At 42.2% G+C, this 26,812-nt stretch overlaps 2 protein-coding genes and 2 pseudogenes across 2 annotated transcripts; 3 read left to right on the forward strand and 1 right to left on the reverse strand.

Annotated features, from left to right (window-relative positions):
- Positions 1-2,295: 2,295 nt before the first annotated feature.
- LOC138379680 (zinc finger protein 333-like) lies at positions 2,296-5,877 on the reverse strand (annotated as a pseudogene).
- A 4,113-nt stretch (positions 5,878-9,990) lies between these two features.
- On the forward strand, positions 9,991-10,821 carry LOC138379666 (olfactory receptor 7A17-like). Its single transcript, XM_069464812.1, has 2 exons — positions 9,991-10,345; positions 10,634-10,821. The coding sequence occupies exons 1-2, from the start codon at positions 9,991-9,993 to the stop codon at positions 10,819-10,821; spliced, it is 543 nt and encodes a 180-aa protein (XP_069320913.1).
- Positions 10,822-13,817: 2,996 nt separating this feature from the next.
- Positions 13,818-14,749, forward strand: LOC138379667 (olfactory receptor 7A17-like; annotated as a pseudogene).
- Positions 14,750-24,601: 9,852 nt separating this feature from the next.
- Positions 24,602-25,441, forward strand: LOC138379668 (olfactory receptor 7A17-like). Its single transcript, XM_069464813.1, has 2 exons — positions 24,602-24,956; positions 25,242-25,441. Exons 1-2 carry the CDS (start codon positions 24,602-24,604, stop codon positions 25,439-25,441), a joined length of 555 nt encoding a protein of 184 aa, XP_069320914.1.
- Positions 25,442-26,812: the final 1,371 nt, after the last annotated feature.

The raw sequence follows: 26,812 nt of genomic DNA on the forward strand, positions 1-26,812 counted from the left end.
AGTGAGGCCAGAGCAGTTGGCAGGGCTCAGCCGGGTGCCTCATGGGCCACAGAGAAGCCAGATTTGGTCCTGGGGCTGGATTGGGGGAGGCTGTAGGGAGGGAGGCAGATTCTCTGGGCAGGGGTACCCAGCCTTTGAGCACCCTCTCCCAGGTGCTGGGGGGCCGACAGGGCCTGGGGAGCACTGATCATCACCCCCTGGCCCCAGCCAGGTGCACATAGACCCTGGCCAATGGGGACTTCCTAGATGATCACAGGCAAGTTCCTGAACTTCTCAGAGCCTCAGCTTCCTTCTGGGCCTGGTCTGCCTCCCACTGACCAGTGTGGACGAGGAGATCCGGGAGGAGCAGAGGGGCTGAGCGGACCCTGACTCTGGCTTCCTCTCCAGTTGCTCTTTGACAAGCACATCGGGATGAGGAGGTACGAGGTGGCTGGACGCAGAGTACCCTTCTACTTTGATGAGGTACAGCCGGCCAGGGTTGGTGGAGGAGGCTTCCCTGGTGCCCACACTGGTGAGGGAACAGCGGTCACTGGTGCAGCTCCCCACAATCTTGTACCTTGAAAAAGACACAGGGAGGATAAATTCCAGGCAGAGCTGATGGCTCTATGCCCCAGGCATACGGCTCTTGGTGGAAAAAACGGGGAGAGGGATGTGGTGGAATATTACGCAGCTGTAACAAGGAACAAAGCACTGATCATGCTACAATGAGGATGAACCTCGAAACCAGGATGCTGAGTGAGACACAAAGGGCCACACGGTGTATGAGTCCATCAGCAGAAGTGTCTGGAACAGGCCAATCTGGAGACACACGAAGCAGATTCGTGGCTGCCAGGGGCTGGTGGGGAGGGGAACGGGGAGTGACTGCTGATGGAGACGGGGCGTCCTTTTCCGGGAAACACATTGTTCTGGAACTAGATAGAGGCGATGGCTGCGCAGTATTGTGAATGTGCCCCATGCCACGTGCACAGTGAGGAAGTGCCCGTGTGGGCAGCGGGGGTTGACACCGGGCAGGTCCAACTGAGGACCCCAAGAATTGAAAAGCGAGATCGGGTTTCTGTGTGTCAGCCTCCTGGGTAGCAGAGGGACCCACGGTGGCCCCAGCCGAGCGTGTCCGCTGTCCCCGCAGATCCTCAGCCGGTGCCTGACGTGCGTGAGGTTCGGGGCGCTCCGCGAGTATGTGGTGGGCAGGACGTTGGCGCTGCCCGTGTCCGTGTACGACTACTACGAGCCCGGTAGGCCCGCGCCCCCCTGCGCCCAGCCCGGCCCTCGCCCTGTCACCTCTTGCCTGGGTTAGTCATCCACCCGTCATCCCCGTCCCCCAGCCTTCGAGGCCACGCGCTTCTACATCAGCACAGGCAGCCTGCTCACCAGGGAGCTGTGCGCCTGGCCCGCCTGCAACAGGGTGGAGCGCACGGCAGCCCCAGCCCAGTGAGTGTGGGGGACACCCCAAAACTGCCACCACACCTGCCGAGGCGTCCCTGGGGTCTGGGCAGAGGAGGAGCCGGTACAGTGAAGTCAGGAGGACACAGACCCCTGGTGGCCCCGCGCGTCCTCTGCATGGAAGGGAACAGGCTGCTGGGGAGAGGGGCGAGGGGCGGGGCTGTGCGGGGGTGGGGGGTGTGAGGGAGCATCTTTCCGCGGAGGCACACCCAGGGACTTCCCATATTTAGGCTTGCCAGGACTGGGGCACATGGCCTCCTGCCTTTGCTGCAAGAAGGGCTGGGAGATGGAGGTGTTTGAATAGTCCACATTACCAACCTGAACAAAAACCCCAGGTTCTGTTCTAAGGGAGAAGGGGCAATTTGGTTGGCAACTAGCAGGATAAGCCACAGCAGACCTAACAGCAAACGTCAACAAGTACCTAAGATCCAGTAACACAAGGGCTACATATTCTGCTCACCATGTAATTAAATTAGAAACCAAAAATAGAAAGGCAACTAAGAAACAGCCATATAACATGCAGGAACCTTCCAGAATGACAGAAACATTCTATATCTGGAATGGGGTGTTGGTTACATATATGTATACATCTGTCCAATTCATCCAACAGTATGCTTAAATGTATTCATTTCACTATGTCATTATGCCTCTCTGAAAATACATCCATGTACTGGTATTGAAAAATCTAATTCCAAATAACGCATGGGTCAAAGAAAAAGTGATAATGAAAGTTAAGACAATACTTAGGATTAAACCAAAATGAAAACATTATACATCAAAACATAGGATGCTGCTAGAGGAGCATTATGAGGAACAGTGATAGTCCCAAATGTTTATATTTCTACAAACTGGAAGTTAATTAGCAAGGGGACCACCATAGGAATCAGACACTGATAAAGGCAGGCCACCATTCCTAATGTTCTCTCTCCCCATGTGGGTCCTTTTGTGCACAGTGAGTGAGGAGCTGTGTCTGAAGGCTTTATCACACTGATTACACTGGTTGGGTCTCCCTGCATTGTGTGTTCTCACGTGCACGATGAGGTATGAAGACTGACCAAATGTTCGCCCACTTTCCTGGCACGCATATGGCTTCTGGCCACTGTGAGTCCTCGCATGTTTTCTGAGGGAGGAGGGCTCGCTAAAGGCTTGCCTGCATTCCTGGCATGTGTAGGGCTTCTCTCCGGTGTGAGTTTGCATGTGACTCTTCAGGGTTGAGAGATGACTCAACACCTGACCACAAGTCCTGCACTCATACAGTTTCTCCCCTGTGTGTATCCTCTTGCTCACATTCAGGTGAGTGCTTGTCCAGAAAGGCTTGCTGCATGGTTGCATTCATACGGTTTCTTTCTGGTATGGGTACTCAGGTGGGTCTTCAGCGACGAGTGTTCCCTGAAGGCTTTCCCACACTGGCTGCACTTGAAGGGCTTCTCTCCTGTGTGAGTTCTCACATGGCTCCTGAGGGATGATGGCTGATTGAACGCCTTCCTGCAATCCTTACACTCATAAGGCCTCTCTCCTGTGTGGTTTCTCTGGTGCAAAATCAGGTTAAAGTTCCTCATGAAGGTTTTCCCACACTGGCTACATTCGAAGGGCTTCTCTCCAGTATGGGTTCTCAAGTGTCACTACAGGTTTGAGGCATACTTGAAGGCTTGCCCACATTCTTGACATTCAAAGCACTTCTCTGTGCTATGAGTCTTCTCTTGCCTGATGAGGTCAGAGCTGTATCTGAAGGATTTTTCACCTTGGTTACATGCATAGGTTTTATTCCCATTATGGATTTTCTCAGGCATGATTAAGTGAGTGCTCTGGAAGAAGGAATTTCCACTCTCTTGACATTCATAGGGGGCCTCTCCCACATGAAGTCTCTGGTGCTGGAAAAGTAGTTTGATGCTGTTAAAACATTTCTCAGGTTCATTATATCTACAGTTTTTCTCCAGGCTGAGGTTGCTCCCATCAATTAAGGAAAATGTGAAGACCAAAGACTTTATTGCATTCACAGATATTCTTCCCCATGCGAACTGAATGTAAGAGACAGACATTTCTATATCTACCACTTTTACCATTTTAGTGAATCTGTACCATTTCTACCCCAGAGAATGGAACAGGGTGGATGCTCTGGTACAAAGAGCCATCTTTTCATTACTTTCATGGGCTTTTTAGATGCAGAGTTTTTCTGAATTGTTTAAGACTAAATTAAGTTTTAAACACTAAGTATCTGTGTCACATTTGTGAAAATAGTTACTTATGGGAACTCTATGAAAACACGAGTCTTGATCTACATTTAGAATTTTCTGCCAATTCATGATTCACCAACTTTCTCCCAAGAAATTGCTTCTCCTGGGCAGGCACCAATTGCCTCAAACGTCAGCTATTGTGTTGCTTGTCTAACCTACAGCACCCCAGACTCTTCATACCATGGAGGACCAAGAATAATCCCTGGTGAACCTTACCCTTTTCATGCCAAAGGATGGAATCTCCACAAAAATATCTTCACCAGGAATTGACTCTCTGGGTTGAAGCTGAGGTTCTGAAATGAGTTAGGGGAAATAATTAAGGACACAGAGAAAGAAACTATGGGACCAAGGTGACTAAAAAAGTAAGCAAGGCACATACAAATTATTTCTTTTTAAATATTGATCCTAAATATGGGGAAAAAATTGCAAAGTGTAGGAACGTATCAAAGAGAGAAGGAAAATTTTAAGGCATTTGGCTATGTGAGGCATTATGTAATTACAGGAATGAAGGGTGAAAATAGCACATAATTTACTGAGAAAGGATTTTATGAAGATTGTGACTAACATAAAGTAAAATCATTTGCAAGAATGTACAGTGGGGAGGAAGTGAATAAAATATACATGTGGAAATATTAAAGATGAAGAGGAGGTAGGACAAATCTTTTTATGCAATCAGAGTAAAATATAAGAGATTAAAAGGAAAGGGAAAGAGGAAAGAAGATGGAATTGACTAAAGGCGTTCAACCAGACTTCTCAGTCAAGGGCATTGAAAATGTTTCCCTGATTGATAATTTCCCAATCTAATGCTCTTCTCACTGACCAGAGCTGGTGCTCACCTGATCCACCTGGTATTCACCTGGACAGGTATCTGAGACGTCTCTTCTCTCCTTGGTCCACAGCTCTTCTCTTTGCTCCAAATGGGACAATGTACAGGGTTTGCAGAGTTGATCTCCTGCTTGTAGGAAAAGATGCACAGTGTGGGTGGACTTCATGCCGCCATGACACTGGGGCTGATATTCTAAAGTCTTTAGGGGCTCTGGAGATGGGAGTAGCAAAATGAGCCTGCCTGAATTCTGATGGAGACAGCAAAGGTATTTCACTAAGGAACTAAATACAAGTTCCCTCACTGAGTCCCAGAGGATATTAGGCCTCCCTAGTCCCAAAAGGCCAGGGCCTATCTCAGGAATATATTTGAGAAGCCTGGATGCTTTTAACCATGGACAGAGTGCGGCAGACAGATCTTCATTTCCATGGAAAGGCCACCAGACTGCAGGCATCGTGAGTGTGGGACTTATCTGTCTTTCCACCTCTTGGCTTCCCAAACCTGCACAGTTGCTGGGACCCATGGCTGCTGTATGAGTGTGTGGATGCAGCGACGAGGCCAGCCCTACCCACGGAGGCCAGGTTCCTGTAGTTCTCCCGCATCCCGTCTCTGTACAGGCTCCTCTGAGCAGAGTCCAGGAACACCCATTCTTCTGGGGTGAACACCACAGCCACATCTGCAAAGGTGACTGGTTCCTAAAACACACACCCATCCCGGTTCAGCCAGGCACCACCGCCACCAAGACTCAAGAGGACGCTGGAGACCAGCAGGCCTGGGGAAGGGAGGACCCATGCAGAGCATTTTCAGACAGGCTTCTGAGGTCCTCCAGAATCTGCCCCCTGGCTCAGGCTTCAGAAAGAGAACTCTTCTCTCTCTAGTCTCCGCTCCTTGAGTGACGGCAGCAAGAGGCTACAACTAACGTCAAAAGGCTTCCACTTCATGAAAGGACTTACCTACTGACAACCAGCCAGGAAGTCCTTGCAGATTTATACCCCCTCTCATTCCAGGGTCTAGCAGACCTGAGCACATTGCAGGCAGGAGTGAACTATCTGGCAAATGACTGAACTCTTTGCTCAGCAAGACCGTGAAGACCACGAAAGAAGGACAGCTCACATTCTTGCTTTGTTTTCCCTCCTAGTGCTCAACAGCCTGGGGAGGGGTCTAAATGAGGGGGTGGGATTGTTGCCCAGGCTGCTTCCCACTAGCTGCATGAGGCCCAGAGGGTCAAGAGAGTCCAGGCAGGTCACGGGAAGGCAGCAAGTCCAGCCTTTGGGCACAGCAGAAGGGTTTTTTACTTACTTGTGAACAGGTGGTCAGCAACCTAGGAGCCACAGCTTCTTCCTGTGCTCTGTCCTCCTGGAGCCAGGCGGGGCCCGCTGCAGGCAGAGCTAGTGGCGAAGAGAAGAGGTGCGAGGGTCAGTGCCCAGCCCAGGGAGCCACTCACAGGCCCAGAGGCTGCCCGCCCTGTGTGACCACGTGTGTGCACCCACACACGGTCATGGTGGAACACACATGCAGAGACGCAAACACATGCTCTTACACACACTTGTACACACACATGTACACACAGACATGCACACACAGACACACCATGCACACGCATGCACACACAGACATACACACAGACCAGCACACAAACACACACAGCCAGACACACAAAGAGAAAGACACACACACACACACACACACATGCATCCCTCCATATCCATACTCCAAGAGCTGCAGTCTCATGTCCCTAGGAGACTCCAGAGCTCCTGTGGCACCCACCGTTCCCCTGTCTCAGCCTTGGGACAACTCTTCCTCCCCAGCTGCCGGCCCCTTCCTCTGCCCCCTACCCCACATGGCTGGCATCGCCCCAGAACTCACCACAAGTAGGGAACAGATGACCCAGTACCACCCTGTGATTCTGCCTAAAAAGGAAACGTCCTTCCTACCTGCCTTCAAATCTCAACTGCCTCCTCCCCCCACACCAGGCATCCTCCCTCTGGCCGAGGACAGACAAGCGAGCGACTCCTTAGTCACCCCTGGTCCCCCTGCACCCTCACCTCTCCCTCCTGACGGAGACTTTCCCCTCAGTACTTAAACCTGGCCCACAACCAAAGCAAGAGCCCGGCCCACAGGCTCACCAAAGATATCCTGCAGAGCGACATGCAGCCTGAACCTAAGAATGACTTCCTGTCAGTGACACAACACACATTCCAAACTCAGGAGTGGATGACATTTTGAAGAAACAAAGTTTATTACTCTTACTAGAAGGCAAATTGGAAGAAAACAAACATCTTGCCGCTAAAACTAAAATGTTATCTGTCTTCTAGAATTAGCTTTTCTCCACTTCTTGGGAAATGTGGCTTTGAACCTCATTTTTTAAAAGCTCAGTTAAAACCCAGTCCATCTATAGTAAATTCAATCGTCATTTTCAAACTCAACCAATATACAGCCCTTGGGGAATTTCCTGGTATCTTTCCTTGATTGTTTCATGTCTCTGCCTTCTGCTTCCCTTCGGTTCCAGGACTCTGCTTTCTGCTGAGCTTGTCTGGAGCTGTGGCTCAGAAGCCCAAAGGTGAGTGCTCAGAGCCAGAACAGAGAGAGCGTGGCCCAAGGTGGCCCAAGGTGGCCCAAGGCTGGACCAGCCACCACCCATGTTCTCCAACAGGCTAAAGACGAGTGTTTGTTTGGGAGCGATACTTGGGAAGTCTTGCTCCTGTGCTTGTTTGTTTAACTGCCCATGGTGTCAGATGTAGACATCTTTTTATTTACCTTTTTGTCTGGTTTTTAATGTGTCTGTTATTTGGGTGATGGGCACACCTATAGCTGGAACTTACACATTACAAAAGTGATCGATGTAACCTGAAACATTTGTACCACATGAATACGTGGAAATTTAAAAAATAAAAAAGTAATCAAAGCAGATGAAAGTCCTGCTCATTTGGATCTTTCATACAATGGTGGGCACAATACAGTGCAATCAGTGTGTGTGTGATGTAACGCCCTCAGGGATGAATCATACACAGGAATTTATTCTGGGCAGAAGGAGAGGATTATCACGGTGTGCGCGGGATTTTAGAGAGTGTGGCCTAGGGATGCCTTTTCATGTGAGATGAAGACCAGAACCAGGACTAGAGTGTGACCATTGGATTTGTCAAAAAAAAAAAAAAAAAAGAAATAAAAATGTAAAGATCAAAAATAACAGAAGCAAAAACGCCACTCAAGAAATATGGGAAAGGGCTGCCTCACCTGCTAGCAGACCATATAAAATACAAAAACCAATTGACCAGCCCGAGCAACACAGCAAGACCCCATCTCTACAAAAAAGTTTTAAACATTAGCCAAGCGTTGTGGCGAGTGCCTGTACTTCCAGCTACTCGGGAGGCTGAAGCAGGAGGATCACTTAAGCCCAGGAGTTTGAGGTTACAGTGAGCTATGATGACACCACTGCACTCTATGATGACAGAGTGAGACCCTGTCTAAAAAAAAAAAAAAAAAACCAATATGTCCAATAAACTTACAGTAGGCAGAAAAAAATAAAAATCTCTCTACTGTTTCACCTAAAAAATGTCCACACTTAGCAGTTCCTTATATATTTCCTTTTTTGCATTATTGATTTGTACTATATGCCCATTTTTTCCATTGTTGTTCTCTATCTGTAAGTGTCTTGACGCAGACAAGACACTTGTCTTGTGTTTGTCACTTTGTAGATTTTTCCTTGTATTTCATTATTTTTGCTGAGCATCAAGGGGATACCAAGGAGCTGGGAAGTCTCCAAAACTAGGAAGTTTTTTCTTCCTTATTGTCTCTCAGGGATCACCTTAGCTTAGTAGATCTTTTTCCCCTTTCAGGTCAAATTAATTCCTCTTTCTCTGTTTATTGGACAGATTTAGAAATATATGTATATTTCTTTAATTGCAAGGCAGAAACTGGCCCTACGAAAATGGAGTCTTAGGGTTACATGTGTATGGGAGATTTTCAAACTGGAATTTCTGGGTATCATTTCTGTATTTAGTCCAGGAGACATAATGTGATATTGACCACTTGCCTGGAATCCATTCATTTCCGGATGCAGATGTGGAGCCCAGTTTGACTGAGGTGAGAAGAACATGGGCGGAACACAGCCTCAGGAGGGCACACTGTACTGCGTGTGTGCGTGTGTGTGTGTGTGTGTGTGCATACCGTTAGGGTGAGAGCAGGTTTCAGAAAATGGAAACCTTGGCTCAATATATTATGAAAGGAAACTTACAATATTATATAAAGGCCAGAACTTAAGGCTACAGCAGGGAACGTACAGGGGACGAATTTCAATCCATGGGACACGTTTGCAACTAAATTAATGAAGTGCAATGGCAACAGCATCTGGATAGAGGGACTTCTTGTGTCTGCACGTTTCATTAGCTATAGGACCACCTGCTTCCTCAACATCCTCTGACACCTTCTCTCATCACTCTCCTCTTGCTCATTCCCCTGCCACACTGGCTTCCTTGTTGGCCTTGAACATCTGAAAGAAGCACATTCTTCAGGGCCTTTCACTGGTCATTTCTTCTGCCTTGCACACACGACTTCCTTCTGCAGGGAACATGGTGCCTCACACCCTGTCCCTGTGGTCCCTGCTCAATAACACCACCACTCACAGTTTCCTTGTTACCTTCTTTCTTGTTCTTCATAGGATTTGTCACCATCTGACATAGTATGTGATATTTCTTTCATGTGCTTTTCCTTTTCTCTGACATTAGATTGCAGGGACTTTTGTTTTCTAGCACCATCTACTCTAGGAAATGCCTAGCACATGTCAAAATTCACTTTGTATTCTTTAAATGCATGAAGCATTTTCTAATTAAAACTTTAGAATACAGGCCTTCAAGGAAAGGCTGAGAGTGATACGGGAGTTCCTAAGAAGAGACGGACAAGGGATCCCCTAACAGAGAAAAGGTTCACACACAAAATATAGAAATTAACTTCTCGTGAATGGAAGTTCCCAGAGGCTGGGGCAACTGGGGTAGGGTATTGGGCAGATGTTGGTCAAAGGATATAATGTTACAATTACATAAGATGAATAAGTTCAACAGATGTATTGCACAGCCTGGTGACTATAGTTGATGATATATATTATTCTTGAAAAATGCTAAGAAAGTGAATAAGTGCTCTCACTACAAAAACAATGACTAAATGAGATAATGTGGATGTTAATTGGCTAGATTTAGCTATTCTGTAATGTATATATACTTCAAAACATCATGTTGTACACAACAAATACACGCAACTTTATTTGTCAAGTTAAAAGTAAACTTTTAAAAATGGAAATTAATTTCTTTACTGTACAATATAAAAGAGCATTTCTGATAGGTTTGCAATGCATGCCTGTGTCATGTTCTCATTCTCTTCCTATCAGTCATGTCAACAAGATGGAAGGAGGGAATGATACATGAATTTCAGAATTTCTTCTTCTGGGATTTTCAGAGGACCCAGAACTGCAACCCGTCCTCTTTTGGGCTGTTCCTGGCCATGCACCTGATCACTGTGCTTGGGAACCTGCTCATCATCCTGGCCTCAGTCTCAGACTCCCACCTGCACAGCCCCATGTACTTTTTCCTGTCCAACCTGTCCTTTGCAGACATCTGTTTTGGTTCCACCACTGTCCCAAAGATGCTGGTGAATGTGCAGACACAGAGCAAAGTCATATCCTACGCAGGCTGCGTCACCCAGATGGACTTTTTCATACTCTTTGCAGGGTTGGATATCTTTATGCTGATCATGATGGCCTATGACCGGTTTGGGGCCATCTGTCACCCACTGCAGTACACGGTCATCATGAACCCCAGGCTCTGTGGGCTGCTGGTTGTGGTGCCCTGGATCTTGAGTGACCTGAATTCCTTGTTACAAAGCTTAATGGTGTTGTCACTGTCCTTTTGTAGACACTTGGAAATCCTCACTTTTTCTGTGAACTTAATCAGGTTGTCCACCTTGCCTGTTCTGAAACCTTCTTTAATGACATGGTGATGTATCTGATATCTGTGGTGCTGGGTGGTGGTTCCCTGGCTGGGACTCTTTATTCTTTCTTACTGCAGAATAGTTTGCTCCATACGTGCAATGTCCTCAGCTCAGGGGAAGTATAAAGCATTTTCCACCTGTGCATCTCACCTCTCAGTTGTCTCCTTATTTTCCTGCACAATCCTAGGGGTGTACCTCAGCTCTGCTGCTACCCAGAATTCGTGCTCCAGTGCAATAGCCTTGGTGGTGTACACGGTGGTCACTCCCATGCTGAACCCCTTCGTCTACAGTCTGCGGAAGACAGACATAAGGAGGGCTCTGAGAAGATTCCTCAGTGGGGTGTAATGAAAGGGCCATTGTTCAAGTTTTGCATGGGATTTCAGAGCTCTTCATCTCAGAGTCAGAAATTGTGATTCAACAACACCTAAGTGCACATATAGGAATAACATTCATCGGTTGCAGGGCAGATGGGAGGCGGTAGGAGGGGATGGGTATATATATATACATAATGAGTGTGATGCTCACCAGCTGGGGGATGTACACACTTGAAGCTCTGACTCGAGGGGTGGGCAAGGGCAATATATGTAACCTAAATATTTGTACCCCTGTAATATGCTGAAATAAAAAGTAAAAAAAATAAATTGTGATTCAATTGTCAGATCATTGAAGCAGACTTTGCACCTTTATTTATGGCCTGGAGTTTCAATCTGTTTGATCTTAATTTCTTTATTGAATTCATGCCATTCTCTCTTAATGCTTTCTGCTCTCCGATATCCAACTCTTTTGTCCTCTGTCATTTTCCTGCTCTCCTGACGTTATTCAAAACTATGGTCAGAAACAAGTTGGAAATTCCTATTTGTCTCATATACTGGTTTCTGGTTGAAGCTGAAAGACAAGTTCGATTTGGGGGAGGTCAATGTGGGCGGCAGTGGGAAGGTCTTCACAGAGAGTGGAACCTTGTATTTGAAGATGTAGGATTTCAGCTTCATTCTCCACTGAGGAATCGCAGGGTGAGGAGGGCATTAAGGGGGACATTAAATGATCTGCTTTGAAACATGGACTTCTCTGGTTCAATGACAATGTTGGAATAGAGGGCTGCCAGCAGGAAGGCCAGGACAGAAGACAAGGAACTGAAAGGAGGCTGTAGAAATGGGAACCGAGAGGTGAGAAAGGAATGAAACTGTTTGAGAGGGAGAAGGAAAAAGATGAACTCTGTCTCATCACCAATGATAACCATTCATTTACTAAGAAGAACTATTGGAAATTGCTTTAAAATTTTAATTTAGTCTGTTGATCACCTCAGGAAGATGGATACTGCTGTACCACTATAGAGGAAACAATATTAATATTTAGAGATTCTGTCATTTGTAGCAACAGGGAAGAAACTGGAAGTGTCTAAGTTGAGTGAAACAAGCCAGACACAAAGAAAAATGTCACATGTTCTCACTCATATGTGAAAGCTAATAAAGCTGATATCATGGAGGTAGTGAATAGAATGGTGGTTACAAGAGGCTGGAAAGTGTAGTGGGGACAGAAGGATGGAGACAGGTTGGTTAATAACTACAAAAATACCATTAATAGGAATAAGATTGTTTCAGAGCACAATAGGGAAAGTATAGTTAACAATAATTTAGTGTATATCTCAACAGAGCAAGAAGAGAAGATATGAAATGTTTCCAACACAAATAAATGATAAATGTTTGAGGTGATAAATATCCACATTATCCAGATATGATCATTACACATTGTATACTTATATCAAAATATCACATGTACCCCTTTAATATTTACAAATATTATGTATCCATAAAAACAACATAATACACATCATTTAGAGTGGTTTTGTTGACTTTCCAAGTTAAAACAGCTGGTACATGGTAGATATGAGATGCCAAACCTGTTTTTTTCTGATTTCAAATGTTTTGCATTTACTATCATTTAGAAAAATCTTTTACTGTTGCTTCTTTGAAAACCCCCACTTTTGTTGTAATTTGTTCTATATTTCATTTGTTGGATTGTGGATTTATTTTCTTTGCTCATTTTTTCTCTCAGAATGTTCAATCTATAAAGTGTCTTGAGACTATAGAGATACCACTCCTTATTCTTGATTAATTATTCTGAGCATCAAGGGTGTTTAACCAGGATTGCAATCCTGGCAGAACCAAGGAAGATTTCTTCATCCCAACCTCTCCTAGACCATGTGTGTATACCAGATCTTCCCCCCGCCGCTCCTATCCAATCATGCCCATTTGACTCTTTTCTCTCTGTTTATTCAGGAGCGTTTTTATGTTTTGTTAAATATAGAGCACAAAAATGTCCTATAAAAATGAAATCCCAAGTCAACACGTCCATGAGAAGATTACCAACTGGAATTCGCTGCTCTGTCTTCATCCTTAGAGGGCTACGTGAATTTAGAGAGCTTTGAGCAACACGCGAATGAGGGACTCTCAGAGTCTCAAAGTTTCAGCAGTAGGGAGGAAGCCATCCCATTCTCCAACACCCCCCAACACCATCTCTCATCACTGTCACTCTTGCTTGTTTGCCTCGTGACACATGCTTCTTTCTGAGCCTTGGTTTTACAAAACAAACACCTTCCTCAGGGCTTGTGCATTAATCATTCCCTCTGCCGGGCACACCTGTCCCCAGATATCCTCAGGGGTCCCACCCTCTCTTCCTGGAGGTCTCTGTTCAAATGTCACCTTGTCTGCTGGTCTTGCCTGGACACACACAAAAGAATAGCACTCCCTATCCACTCTCTTTTATATTTGCTTTCATTGTCTTCTAAGACGTTATAACCATTTAACATGTCACATGATTATTTCTTGATCAGCTCATATTCTTTCTCCATCAAACTGAATTGTAAGCAAGCTATGTTCATTACCTAAACAGTGCCTGGAATATGGCTGACACTCTGTACAACTCAAATGCGTGAAAGAATTTCTCATTAAACTGGAGATATACGACCTCATGGTGGTAATACTCACTGGGTGCCTGTCAGGTGGGGTGGGTGGGAGTGGGGTAAACCCACAACTAATGGAACCAGAACGCATTGTATCTGGTAGGGACACGCTCGTAGCCCTGGCTTGGGTGGGGCAAATGCATTTTATATAACAAAATGTTTGTACCCCCATGATATCCTGAATTAAAAAGAATAAAATAAAAAGAAAAATAAAGAAACAGTTCTTGGGGAAACAGATAGAAAACAAGTTAAATACACAAAATATAGAAATTAATTATCAACTACAAAAATATTTTGTAACATTTCAACTATGTGAGTGTTAACGTCTTGAGTGAAAATGAGTCACATTATTTTTCTCTTTCCCGGTAGTTACCTCCACAACATGGAGCTAGGAAACAATACAAGAATTTCAGAGTTTCTTCTTCTGGGACTTTCAGAGGAACCAGAATTGCAGCCTATCCTCTTTGGGCTGTTCCTTTCCATGTACTTGGTCACGGTTCTCGGGAACATGCTCATTATCCTGGCCACAATTTCAGACTCCCAACTCTATGCCCCCATGTACTTCTTCCTCTCCAACCTGTCCTTTGTAGACATCTGTTTTGTCTCTACCATGGTCCCAAAGATGCTGGTGAACATCAAGACACACAGCAGTCATATCCTATGCAGGCTGTGTCACCCAGATGCACTTTTCCATAATCTTTGCAGAGTTAGACATCTTCCTCCTGACGGTGATGGCCTATGACCGGTGTGTGGCCATCTGTCACCCCCTGCACTACACGGCCATCATGAACCCCAGGCTCTGTGAACTGCTGGTTCTGGCTTCCTGGATCATAAGTGGCCTGAATTCCTTGTTACAAAGCGTAATGGTGCTGTGGCTGTCCTTCTGTACAAACTTGGAAATCCGTCACTTTTTCTGTGAACTTAGATTCTCCACCTTGCCTGTTCTGACACCTCTGTTCATGACGTGGTGATACATATTGCAGCTGTGGTGCTGGCTGTTTTTCCTCTTGCTGGGATCCTTTACTCTTACTCTCAGATAGTTTCCTCCACACGTGCACTCTCCTCAGCTCAGGCGAAGTGTAAAGCATTTTCCACCTGTGCATCTCACCTCGCGGTTGTCTCTCTATTTTACTGCACAAGCCTAGGGGTGTACTTGAGTTCTGCTGCTACACACAACTCACACTCCAGCGCAACAGCCTCGGTGATGTACACGATGGTCACTCCATGCTGAACCCCTTCACCTACAGTCTGAGGAATAATGGCATAAACAGGGCTCTGAGAAGATTCCCTGGGAGGGGGATTATTAAAGCATAAATTTTCCTGGGGCTAAAGAAGTGCCCGTGATAACAGGGTCAAAGCTTCATAGCCAGAAATGAAGAAAATCTGATTAGATGGTTGGATTTAGAACTTGTTTCTTTTCTTTATCTCCTGGAAATTAAATGACTTTGATTACAATTAAATAATTCACCTCATTAAGATTTCTGCTCCATTTGATATCTGGACAGTTTTCCTCTTTGTCTATTTTTATATTTTTACAAGGTGATCCCAAACATAGATGAGAAATACTTAAAAATCTTCATTCATTTTTTGGAGCAACATGTATTTCTTATGAATAATTCTTTTCTTAAATGCATAGGCTGAGAAATTTTCATTTTCTTCTACTGAAAAAATTGTCATGTGTCATATTATGTTCTCCAATGGGGGAAAAAGAGACTACACTTGGCAACTAACGTCATTTATGTAATTTTATAGTAAAGAAAAGCCTGACACCACAATTTTCCAATTTTTGTGTCCATCATTCTTGTGTATGTCACTCCCTAAACTGTACTTCCTGACAATGTATCATTTAACACACCAGTTTGACAAAAATTGATCATCTGCATGTCTTCAAGGGAAGTCTACATAACAAGACAAATTTGAGTCAATGTTTTTTTAGTATGGCCTTAGAGTCTGAGTCAAATATAAATAAAATGTAGTAAATTTTAAATAATACATTTTGTGATGATGCAAAATATTTCTTTTTCATTCATTGTATCTACTCATTGAAGGATGGAAGACTGTTCATGTGTAAGGAGGGATTGTTCTTTGCAGTGAAAGGTGGGTGGGCTAATTCTATGTTTTATTATTTAATTATCTTCCAGTTCTGCTAGAAAACTTCCAGTTCTGCATACATGTATGAGTGCTCCCATTGCTATCAATGAACCATCACCCCCTTTTTCTAAGTCTTGCTGTAATCACTGTATGGGTGGTGAATGAACTAGTTCAATATCATTTAGCGTAAATCTCCCATGTGCTAAGAGCTCTCCTTAAACTTCATGTCAAAGATTTCCTCACAGGATAGTTTGAATTTCTGTCCAGTCATGTGACTCAGGGTCACAAGTTTTCCTGTACAAACATGCGTGTCCTTCCAAGCTCCCCTGATTACCTGGAAAGAAACTTCCATGTAGTAGTAACTTTTTTATACAATATGCTAAAATAAAGTTGAGTAACAGAATAGTAATGAATGTAAACAAGCACCACATGTACTCACCATCAAATTGGTATTAACTGATCAACACTTAAGTGCACATATAGTAGTAACATTCATCAGGTGTTGGGCAGGTGGGAGGGGGTAGGAGGGGATGGGTATATACACATGTAGTGGATGTAGTACACACCATCTGGCGGATGGACATGCTTGATGCTCTGACTCGGGTGGGGCAAGGGCAATATATGTACCCTCATAATATGCTGAAATAAAAAAAATAAAAAAAAAAGAATGTAGTCTTTTTTTCCCCTGCCAAAATGGGAAAAACAAATTTTATTTATTTTTCATTTTTTCATTTTTTTTATTTTTCAGAGTTTTGGGGTTTTTAAAATTTATTTTTTGGTTGGCTAGTATCTCTCATGTGTCCTATTTTTAATATTATTTATTTCAGCTTATTATGGGTGTACAAAAGTTCAGGTTATATATATTGCCCATGTCCCGCCCATCCCCCTGAGTGAGAGCTTCAAGCATGTCCATTCCCCAGACAGTACACATCGCACTCATCATGTAGATATACCCCCCATCCCCTCCCCCCACCCCCATCCCCCTGAGTCAGAACATTCAAGCGTGATCATTCCCAGACAGTGGGCACCATACTTATCATGTAGGTATACACCCATCCCTTCTCCCCACCCCCCACCTCAGTCCAATACCCAATTGGTGTTATTCCCAAATGTGCACTAAAGTGATGATCAGGGAAACCAATTTGCTGGTGAGTACATGTGGTGCTTATTTTTCCATTCTTGGGATACTTCACTTAATAGAATGGGTTCCAACTCTCTCCAGGAGAACAAAGGGGATTTTATATCACCGTTATTCCTTATAGCTGAATAATACTCCACGGTATACATATACCACATTTTACTAATCCACTCATGAATTGATGGGCATTTGGGTTGTTTCCACATCTTTGCAATTGTGAATTGTACTGCTATAAACATTCGGGTACAGGTGTCTTTTTTATAGAATGACTTTTGTTCTCTTGGGTAGATGCCCAATAATGGGATTGCTGGATCAAATGGTAGGTCTACTTGAATCTGTTCAAGGTATCTCCATAATGCTTTCCACAGGGGTTGCACTATTTTGCAGTCCCACCAGCAGTGTATGAGTGTTCCTGTCTCTCTGCATCCACGCCAACATGTATTGTTTTGGGACTTTCTGATAAAGGCCATTCTCACTGGAGTTAAGTGAAATCTCATTGTGCTTTTTTTTTTTTTTTTTTGAGACAGAGTCTCACTTTGTTGCCCAGGCTAGAGTGAGTGCCGTGGCGTCAGCCTAGCTCACAGCAACCTCAAACTCCTGGGCTCAAGCGATCCTCCTGCCTCAGCCTCCCGAGTAGCTGGGACTACAGGCATGCGCCACTATGCCTGGCTAATTTTTCTATATATATATTTTTAGTTGTCCATATAATTTTTTTCTATTTTTAGTAGAGACGGGGTCTCGCTCTTGCTCAGGCTGGTCTCGAACTCCTGACCTTGAGCGATCCACCCGCCTCGGCCTCCCAGAGTGCTAGGATTACAGGCGTGAGCCACCGCGCCCGGCCTCATTGTGGTTTTGATTGGCATTTCCCTGATGATTAGGGATGTTGAGCATTTTTTCATGTTTGTTAGCCATTCTTATATCTTCTTTTGAGAAATTTCTATTCATGTCCTTTGCCCACTTTTTGATAGGGTTGCTCGATTTTTTCTTACTGATTTTCCTGAGTTCTAAATAGATTCTTGTTATCAGTCCTTTCTCTGATATGTAGTATGCAAAAATTTTTTCCCATTCTGTAGGTTGTCTGTTTATTCTCGTGACTGTTTCTTTGGCCGTGCAGAAGCTTTTTAATTTAATCAGGTCCCATTCATTTATTTTTGTTGTTGCTGTGATTGCCTTTGGGGTCTTCTTCATAAATTCTTTGCCTAGGCCAATGTCTATAAGAGTCTTTCCTACATTTTCTTCTAGAATTCTAATAGTTTCGCACCTAAGGTTTAAGTCTGTTATCCACCGTGATTTGATTTTTGTGAGAGGTGAAAGATGTGGGTTCTGTTTCAGTCTTCTATTGGAAGTCCTTGCGAGAGCCATCAGGTAAGAGAGCAGAATTAAGGGAGTCCAAATAGGGAAAGAACAGATCAAACTCTCACTCTTTGCTGATGATATGATGTTATATCTGGAAAACCCCAAGGATTCAACCAAGAGACTCCTGGAATTGATCAATGAATTCAGTAAAGTCTCAGGATACAAAATCAATACACAAATATCAGAGACATTCATATATGCCAATAACAGTCAAATGGAGAACCAAATTAAGGACTCAATACCCTTCAAAATAGCAACAAAGAAAATAAAATACCTAGGAATATATTTAACTAAAAAGGTAAAGGACCTCTATAGGGAGAACTACGAAACACTGAGGAAGGAAATCGCAGAACATGTAAATGGGTGGAAAACCATACCATGCTCGTGGATTGGAAGAATCAATATTGTTAAAATGTCTATACTACCCAAAGTGATCTACAGATTCAATGCAATCCCTATTAAATTGCCAACATCATTTTTCAGAGACATAAAAAAATAATTTTACACTTTGTATGGAACCAGAGAAGACCCTGTGTAGCAAAAGCAATTTTAAGCAATAAAATTTTTTTTTTTAATTAAAAAAAAAAAGAATGTAGTCTTATTTTCCCTGCCAAACTGGGAAAAACAAATTTTATTTATTTTTCATTTTTTATTTTTTTTATTTTTGAGAGTTTCGGGGTTTTTTAAATTTTTAAAAAATTTTTTAAATTTCAGCATATTAAGGGGGTACAAATGTTTAGGTTACATTTATTGCCCTTGCCCCACCTAAGTCAGAGCCCCAAGTGTGTCCATCCCCCAGATGGTGTGCAGCGCACCCACTATGTGTGTATATACCCATTCACTGAGGTTACTGATGACATCTTCCTGGATACACTGTTATTGTTTTGATTGAACTGCTATTTACCATATTCTTAAGACTTTCCATCCTGGTACTGGTATTTCTTGAGGCAGTCTTTACTGGAGTAGGTGGCATTTGAAATGTAAATAAACCACAGAGATGTAGGAATTTGAAAGAGGAGAGAAAATTGAGGAGAAAGATTCAGTGTAGAGTTCTGAATGTAAGAGAAGAGATTGGAGTCACTAGAGACTCCAAGGTACGCAGAAGGGACAGCATGAAGTGATGTACAAGAAGCAATGCCAGCATACCTTTTAGTTGAATATAGGTTTTATGACCACTAAGTCTTTGCTTATGCAGAAAATAAAACAATGATACTTTCTTCGTCTGGTCACACTATGATATTTTCTGCATTTTTCTGAGTGAACATAGTTCTCCGATGGAGGTTTTCTAATTTATCAAGATCTTTCTTTTTGTGCAGTCCATGAATGAGCAGGAATACTCTATAATTCTTCCACTGTTACAAAGTACACATGGAATATAACCAATATTAATCAACATGTAGATATTGTATAGGTATCACCTGTTACAAACATTCTGAAATTTATTATGGCCCAAGACATTTTAGAAAATTCACAAATAAAGAAAATTATAAAACAAATTCCTAAATAACCACCTGAGTTGCAAGTATGAAATTTTTTAATTGTTTTGGAAAAACCTCTGTGAAGCCAAGACATTTGGTACCCATGGTTTTCCATCAAGAGAATACAGTTCACTCCCTTGGTGAAGAGGGGAAGAGCAATTTCTGGGAGATATCAAGGGCTGCATTCCCAGCACTTGTCAGTGATTTGAAGATCCAAGGGTCCTAGTCAGGACAGGTTCCTCAGTTTAGACTTTGGAGAAAAATTTCACGCAGGGTTGGGTTCAGTGTTAACAGGTTAGGTCTCTGGACAACAAGCAAGTCCATGGAGAAGGAGTAACAAAGACTGGATTCGCTTCCTGTTTTATCTGGTGTCTTGAGAACAGAGAATGCAGAGAAAATATCCCTTTTGGTGCAGAGCTATGTCCCAGAGGGAAATGATGTGCACAGGGCTGGAATGACAAGAGGGAAATGTGCCTAATGAGCAGAATATGAAGCTGGAAATATCCCTCTTTGCTGTTGTTCCCCAGCATACACAGGCCTGGGCTGGATAGGATGTAGTTGTTCCTCTTGGGAGTCCTACATCTGGATTAGGGACATTTTCCTCTGCATTATCTTGGGACTGAGCTTCAGTTTTCATTATCAGCCATCCAGGGAGGATTTCTGGCTTCCACACTGAGACCTTCCTTTCAGAAAACCTATCAAGGTGAGTCCAAGACGCAGGAGGTCCTGAAGGAAAGGGTCAGGGAGAATGGATGCTGTGACCATGTCTCTGAGGTCACCTGAGAGCAAATCTAGCCAAGTCTAGAGCAGAGAGATTGCTGCTTGATTAATTAATTGATTCAGGTATTTATTTATAATGCTAAAAACAGGCATGGACCTTGAACCCAGCCATGGAGTGTGAGTGTTGATAAGTAATGGTAAGGGAAGCCCAGTTGGAAGAGGACATGGGACATTTAAGGTGGTTCCAGTAAAAATAGAACATGTGACCAAGGGTCTTTGCAATAATTGGAGAAGAGAAATATGCTATTAGCTGTGGAGGAATATACACTGAAATAAAGGCAATTATTTTTTCATTTTTACAAAGGGGTGTTATCTGAGCATTTCCATACTGATGAGAAAGATCCTGACCAATGAATTCCTTCCAAATAGTACCTGACAACAGCAGTTTGTGAAGCACACATTTTGCAGTATGTTCTCTCATGCTGGGTATTCAAATGAAATAGGAAATTTATTTAGTAGGTGAAATATCATATACTAATGGCCTTTAGTCTGCAGTTGTTTCCTTACTAGTGTGGCTGAATATATTTGTGTTTGCCAGACATGAAACACTCTACTGCAAATAGTTTGTGCACATCCTTTGCTTTTGCATGGTGGGTTTAGGTGTTTTTATTCCTGGTTTTGATTGCATTTTTTAAATCAAGAATTGGAATGTTTCAACACATTTGGCATATGCCAGTTAGTTCTTGCATGCAAGTTTCAGTGTATGTGAGGGGAATCTGTGAAAGTTTATGAATCTTGTGTAGGCAAATGCATCCGTCAGTCATATTTTGTTTTCCTCATTGCTTTATACATGTAGAATGTGCTCCTGCACAATTTGGCTAAATAAACTGCCATGTATATATTTCCCATTGGTTTTCACCCCTCTGTCATTCCTATTTATGACTTTTGTCTTTTTTTATTAGATATATTTCCAGAAGTTGCATCACCTTTGGCCATCATTTGTAAATCACTGTTTATCATCTCACTAAGGTGATGTGTGAATTTCTCCTGGGGGAGATTATGTCCCCCAGGGGATATTGAGCAATGCCTTGTTTGGCTTTCAACCTGGGGAAGGGTCGGTAGAGAATAGGGATGCTGGGAAACATAATGTAATGCACAGGAAAGACCCCATCACAATAAATTACCTGACCAAGAATTTCAGTAGTGCAGGCACTGACAAAACTTCGGTTAATGAATATCTGTATTTTCAATACTTATAGTTTTGTCTAGATTGTTTTCTTAGGTTTTTGCAGCACTACATATTTCTGCCAGCAAAATTGGGGTGTCCTCCTTTGCTATCTGTTTAAAACTTTGAACCCCACACAATGTGACAGCTCTTTAAGATTTTCCCAGGCTGAGGGGTTTCAATGAGATTTCTTTTTGTTGTCTTAAACTATTACTGGTTTGAGTAAAGATGCATATATACGATCACCATTTTGCTTTGCTTATTATTGTTTACCAAGTTTTCTACAGTCATCACCATTTCAAGTGATTTTTGCAGATTAATGTTTCCTCATTGATTTTTAAGAGTATATGTGTGGTCATAAAAAATTTCAAAAATTTTTAGTTTATCTATTTATAAATATAGATATATAGTCATACTTCTGTTTCTTGCCTCAGTTAAAATGGTTTGCCTACGATGTAGATTTCATATGTAGTTTTCTACGTATTCATGTAACAAGTATTCTTTACTTTTATATTAAGGTCTTTAAATATGATAATTTTTGTAAGATGTGAGACAGGGATTGAACCTAATTATCTTCCAGGCTGATAGACATTCATGCCAGCGTTTATTCAGTAATCCAGCCTTTTCCAACTAAATTGAAATACAGCCTTGTCATGTATTAAATATCCACATACACTGAGACTTGTTTCCTGATCCATTCCATAAACAATGAATATGTGTTATGTGCCAGAGCATTCTGAGATAATTATATGTTCTATAACTTGATGTAGAGGTTATGGCCAATTATATAATCAATCCATTTTGATATTATTAAATTATTATTATTTTGTCATATTTCAATTAATTTTTGTCCCATCCAATTTTGTTTAATACAGTACATTTGAAATAATAAAGTTAATGGGGCTCTGTTCCCTGACATTCTTTTTATTTCATAACTTCTCATTGTTTTAATGTTTTCTATATAATGCACACGTATCCATGTACCTCTGTGAAAATAGCAAAGTAATCAAAGCAGGTGAAATTCCTGTTCGTTTGGAACTTTTGATCTAATGGTGAACACAATGGAATGCAATAGCTGTGTGTGTGATGTAATGCTCTCAGGGATAAATCATACACAGGCGCATACCCTAAGCAGAAGGAGAGGATTACCATGGTGTGCGCAGGATTTTATAGAGTATGGTCTAGGGATGTCTTTGCATGTTAGATGAAGACCAGAGCCAGGACTAGAGTGTAACTATTGGATTTGTCAAAAAAAAAAAAAAAAAGAGATCAAAATGTAAAGACCAAGAATAACAAACAAGAAAAAATGCCACACGAAATATGAGAAAGGGGCTGCCCCATAAAATCACTTTTGAGAATTGTTCAGCAGTTTCTTATGAACAAATAGGACTTATGTGACCCAGTAATTCAATTCCTAGGTAAATACAAGAGAAATTAAAAGATATGTTTTGCATGTGAAAAACAAAAACCAGTTGATTTGCCTGAGTCTCCATGCCAAAATGGAGTTCTAAGGTTACATGTATATGGGAGATTTCCAAACTGGAATTTCTGGGTATCATTTCTGTATTTTGTCCAGGAAACATAATTGGAAATTGACAAATTGTCTAGCATCCATTCGTTTCTGGTTAAAGATATGGAGCCCAGTGTGACTGAGGTGAGAAGAACATGGGCGGAACACAGCCTCAGGAGGGCACACTGTATGTATATGATCTGTGTGCTTGTGTGTGTGTGTGTGTGTGTGTGTGTGTGCATAAATTTAGGATGAGATCAGGTTTCAGAGAATGGGGACCTTGGCTCAGTATATTCCAAAAGGTAACTTACAATATTATATAAAGGCCAGAACTCAAGGCTATACCAATGAATATATAGGGACACATTTCAATCCATGGGACACCTTTGCAACTAAATTAATGAAGTACAAACACAACAACATCTGGACAGAGGGACACCCTGTGTCTGCAGCTTCAAGGCCACTCCCTCCTCAACATCCTCTGACAGCTTCTGTCATGTCTCTCCTGTTGCTCATTCCCCTGCCACACTGGCTTCCTTGTTGGCCTTGAACATCTGAAAGAAGTACATTCCTCAGAGTCATTCATTGGTTGTTTCTTCTGTCTCGCACACACGACTTCCTTCTGCGGGGAACATGGTGCCTCCTGCCCTGCCTTCATTGTGGTCTCTGCTCAGTTGTGACCTTGTCTGCTGGTCTTCCCAGAACACCTAGGAAAAATAGCACCCCCCTTCACACTTTCCATTTTACCTTCTTTCTTGTTCCTCATAGTATTCATCACCATCTGACAATAGTATGTGGTATTATTTATTTGCTTTTATCATTCTTCGTCACTAAATTGTAGGGATTTTGTTTTCTAGCACCATTCACTCACTGTCTAGATAATGCCTGGAACATGTCAAAATTTACTTTATATTCTTCACATGCATGAAAGATTTTCTAATTAAAACTTTAGAATGAATGTCCCCAAGGAAAGGTTGAGAGTGGGACAGGAGTCCCTAATCAGAGATGGTCAAGGGATCCCTTAACAGGGACAAGATTCACACACAGTATATAGAAATTATCTTCTTGGGAATGGAGGTTACTGGAGCCTGGGGAAGTTGGGATAGGGAGTTTGAGAGATGTTGGTCAAAGGATATAATATTATAGTTATGTAGAAGAAATAAGTTCAGAAGATGTACAAACATGGTGACTATAGATGATGATATATTTTGTTCTTGAAAAGTGCTAAGACAGCAGATAAGTGTTTTCACAACAAAAATGGTAACTAAGCAAGTAATGTAGATGTTTTTGACTAGATTTAGCTATTTCATAATGTATATATACTTCAAAACATCATGTATATATATTTCAAAACATCATGTTGTACAGAATAAATACATACTACTCTGTCAACTTAAACATAAACTTTCAAAAATAGAAATTAACTCCTTTACTGTAGAATATAGGAGAGCATTTCTGATATGTTTATAATGCATGCCTGTGCCATGTTCTGTTTCTCTCTCTCTCTCTCTCTCTTTTTTTTTTTTTTTTTATCAGTCACGTCAACCACATGGTTCCAAGGAATGATACACCAATTTCAGAGTTTTTTCTTCTGGGATTTTCAGAGGACCCAGAATTACAACGCTTCCTTTGTGGGCTGTTCCTCTCCATGCTCCTGATCACTGTGCTTGGGAACCTGCTCATGATCCTGGCCACAATCTCATACTCCCACCTGCACAGCCCCATGTACTTCTTCCTCTCCAACCTGTCCTTTGTAGACATCTGTTTTGTGTCCACCACTGTCCCAAAGATGCTGGTGAATGTGCAGACACAGAGCAAAGTCATATCCTACACAGGCTGCATCACCCAGATGTACTTTTTCACACTCTTTGCAGGGTTGGATATCTTTACGCTGACCATGATGGCCTATGACCGGTTTGTGGCCATCTGTCACCCACTGCAGTGCACGGTCATCATGAATCCCAGGCTCTGTGGGCTGCTGGTTCTGGTGTCCTGGATCCTGAGTATCCTGAATTCTTTGTTACAAAGCTTAATGGTGTTGCCCCTGCCCTTCTGTGCAGAGTTGGAAATCCCCCACTTCTTCTGTGAACTTAATCAGGTGGTCCACCTTGCCTGCTCTGACCCCTTCTTTAATGACATGGTGATGTATCTGGCATCTGTGGTGCTGGGTGGTGGGACCCTCACTGGTATCCTTTACTCTTACTCTAGAATAGTTTCCTCCACACGTGCAATCTCCTCGGCTCAGGGGAAGTATAAAGCATTTTCCACCTGTGCATCTCACCTCTCAGTTGTCTCCTTATTTTACTGCACAAGCCTAGGGGTGTACCTCAGCTCTGCTGCTACACACAACTCACACTCCAGCGCAACAGCCTCAGTGATGTACACGGTGGTCACTCCCATGCTGAACCCCTTCATTTACAGCCTGAGGAATAATGACATAAAGAGGGCTCTGAGAAGATTCCTTGTGAGGGGGATTAGTAAAGCATAAATTGTCCTGGAGCTGAAGAAGTCTCTGTGATAAGAGGGCACAACCAGAAATGAAGAAAATCTGATCAAATTGTGGATTTAGAACTTATTTCTTCTATTTGTCTTCTAGAATTTCCATGAGTTTGCTTTCAAATTATTTATACAATTTAAGTATTAATAACTCACTTCATTAAGATTTCTGCTCCATTTGATGTCTATGTAGTTCTCTTTTTTTTCCATTTTAGTATATTTACATGTTGATCCCAAATAAAAGTGGATCAGAAATATGTAAAAATCCCCATTCAGATTTTGGAGCAACATGGATTTTTAAGAATCACTTTTTTCTGAAATACATATAATCAGTAACTTTCAATGTCTCCTACTGAAAAAAAAAAACTATCATGTGTTATAGTATGTTCTCCTATGGGGGAAAAGAGAGTACACTTGGCAACTAAGGTTGTTTATATAATTTTATAGTAAAGAAAAATCTTACACCAGAGTTTTCCAATTTTGTGTCCATCATTCCTGTGTATGTCACTCCCTAAACTGTACTTCCTGACAGTGTATCATTTAACACACCAGCTTGGCAAACTGATTATCATCTACATGTCTCCAAGGGGAGTCTATATCACAAGACACATTTCAATAAATGGCTTTAGAGTCAAAGACATATTTAAATAAAAAGAAGTAAATTTTAAATTGTACATTTTGTGTTGATGGAAAATATTTCTTTTTCATTCTTTACATCTACTTATTGAAATATGGAAGACTGTTCATCTATAAAGAGGGATGGTTCTTTGCATTCAAAGGTGGGTTGGGTGTTTTTATGTTTTATTACTGAATTATATTTCCAGTTCTGCATACATATATGAGTCCTCACATTGCTACCAATGAACTAGCACCAGCTTTTCTAAATTTTCCATAATCATTAAATGGGTGGCGAATGAGCCATTTCAATATCGCTTATCATAAATCTCCCTTATGATAAGAAATCTCTTTAAACTTAATGTCAAAGGATTCCTCACAAGAGAGTTTGAATTTCTGTCCCGTCATTAGATTCAGGGTCACACTATTACAAACATACATGTCCTTCCAACCTCCCCTGATTACCTGGAAAGAAACCTCCATGTAGTAGTAACTTTTTAATATAATATTCTAAAATATGAGTAACACAATAATCATGAATGTAGTCTTCAAATATCAGAATAAAGGCCAAAATACAAAGTAGCAAATTATTTTAATTACTCTGAGTTCTGTTTTGTTCAGATATTGTATCAGTTAGCAGCTGCTACATAACAGACTATCCAACAACACGCGATTTAACATAAGGCCTTTATTGGTTTTTTTTGTTTTTTTTTTTTTGTGACAGAGTCTCGCTCTGTCACCCTGGGTA

Source organism: Eulemur rufifrons, unplaced genomic scaffold, assembly GCF_041146395.1.
Source record: "Eulemur rufifrons isolate Redbay unplaced genomic scaffold, OSU_ERuf_1 scaffold_114, whole genome shotgun sequence".
NCBI lineage: Eukaryota > Metazoa > Chordata > Mammalia > Primates > Lemuridae > Eulemur > Eulemur rufifrons.

Coding starts and splice junctions, on each gene's coding strand:
- LOC138379666 (XM_069464812.1), top strand. CDS start 9,991: ATGCACCTGATCACTGTGCTTGGGAACCTGCTCATCATCCTGGCCTCA. Junction 10,346..10,633: donor TGTGGTGCCCTGGATCTTGA/GTGACCTGAATT, acceptor CTCACCTCTCAG/TTGTCTCCTTATTTTCCTGC.
- LOC138379668 (XM_069464813.1), top strand. CDS start 24,602: ATGCTCCTGATCACTGTGCTTGGGAACCTGCTCATGATCCTGGCCACA. Junction 24,957..25,241: donor TCTGGTGTCCTGGATCCTGA/GTATCCTGAATT, acceptor CTCACCTCTCAG/TTGTCTCCTTATTTTACTGC.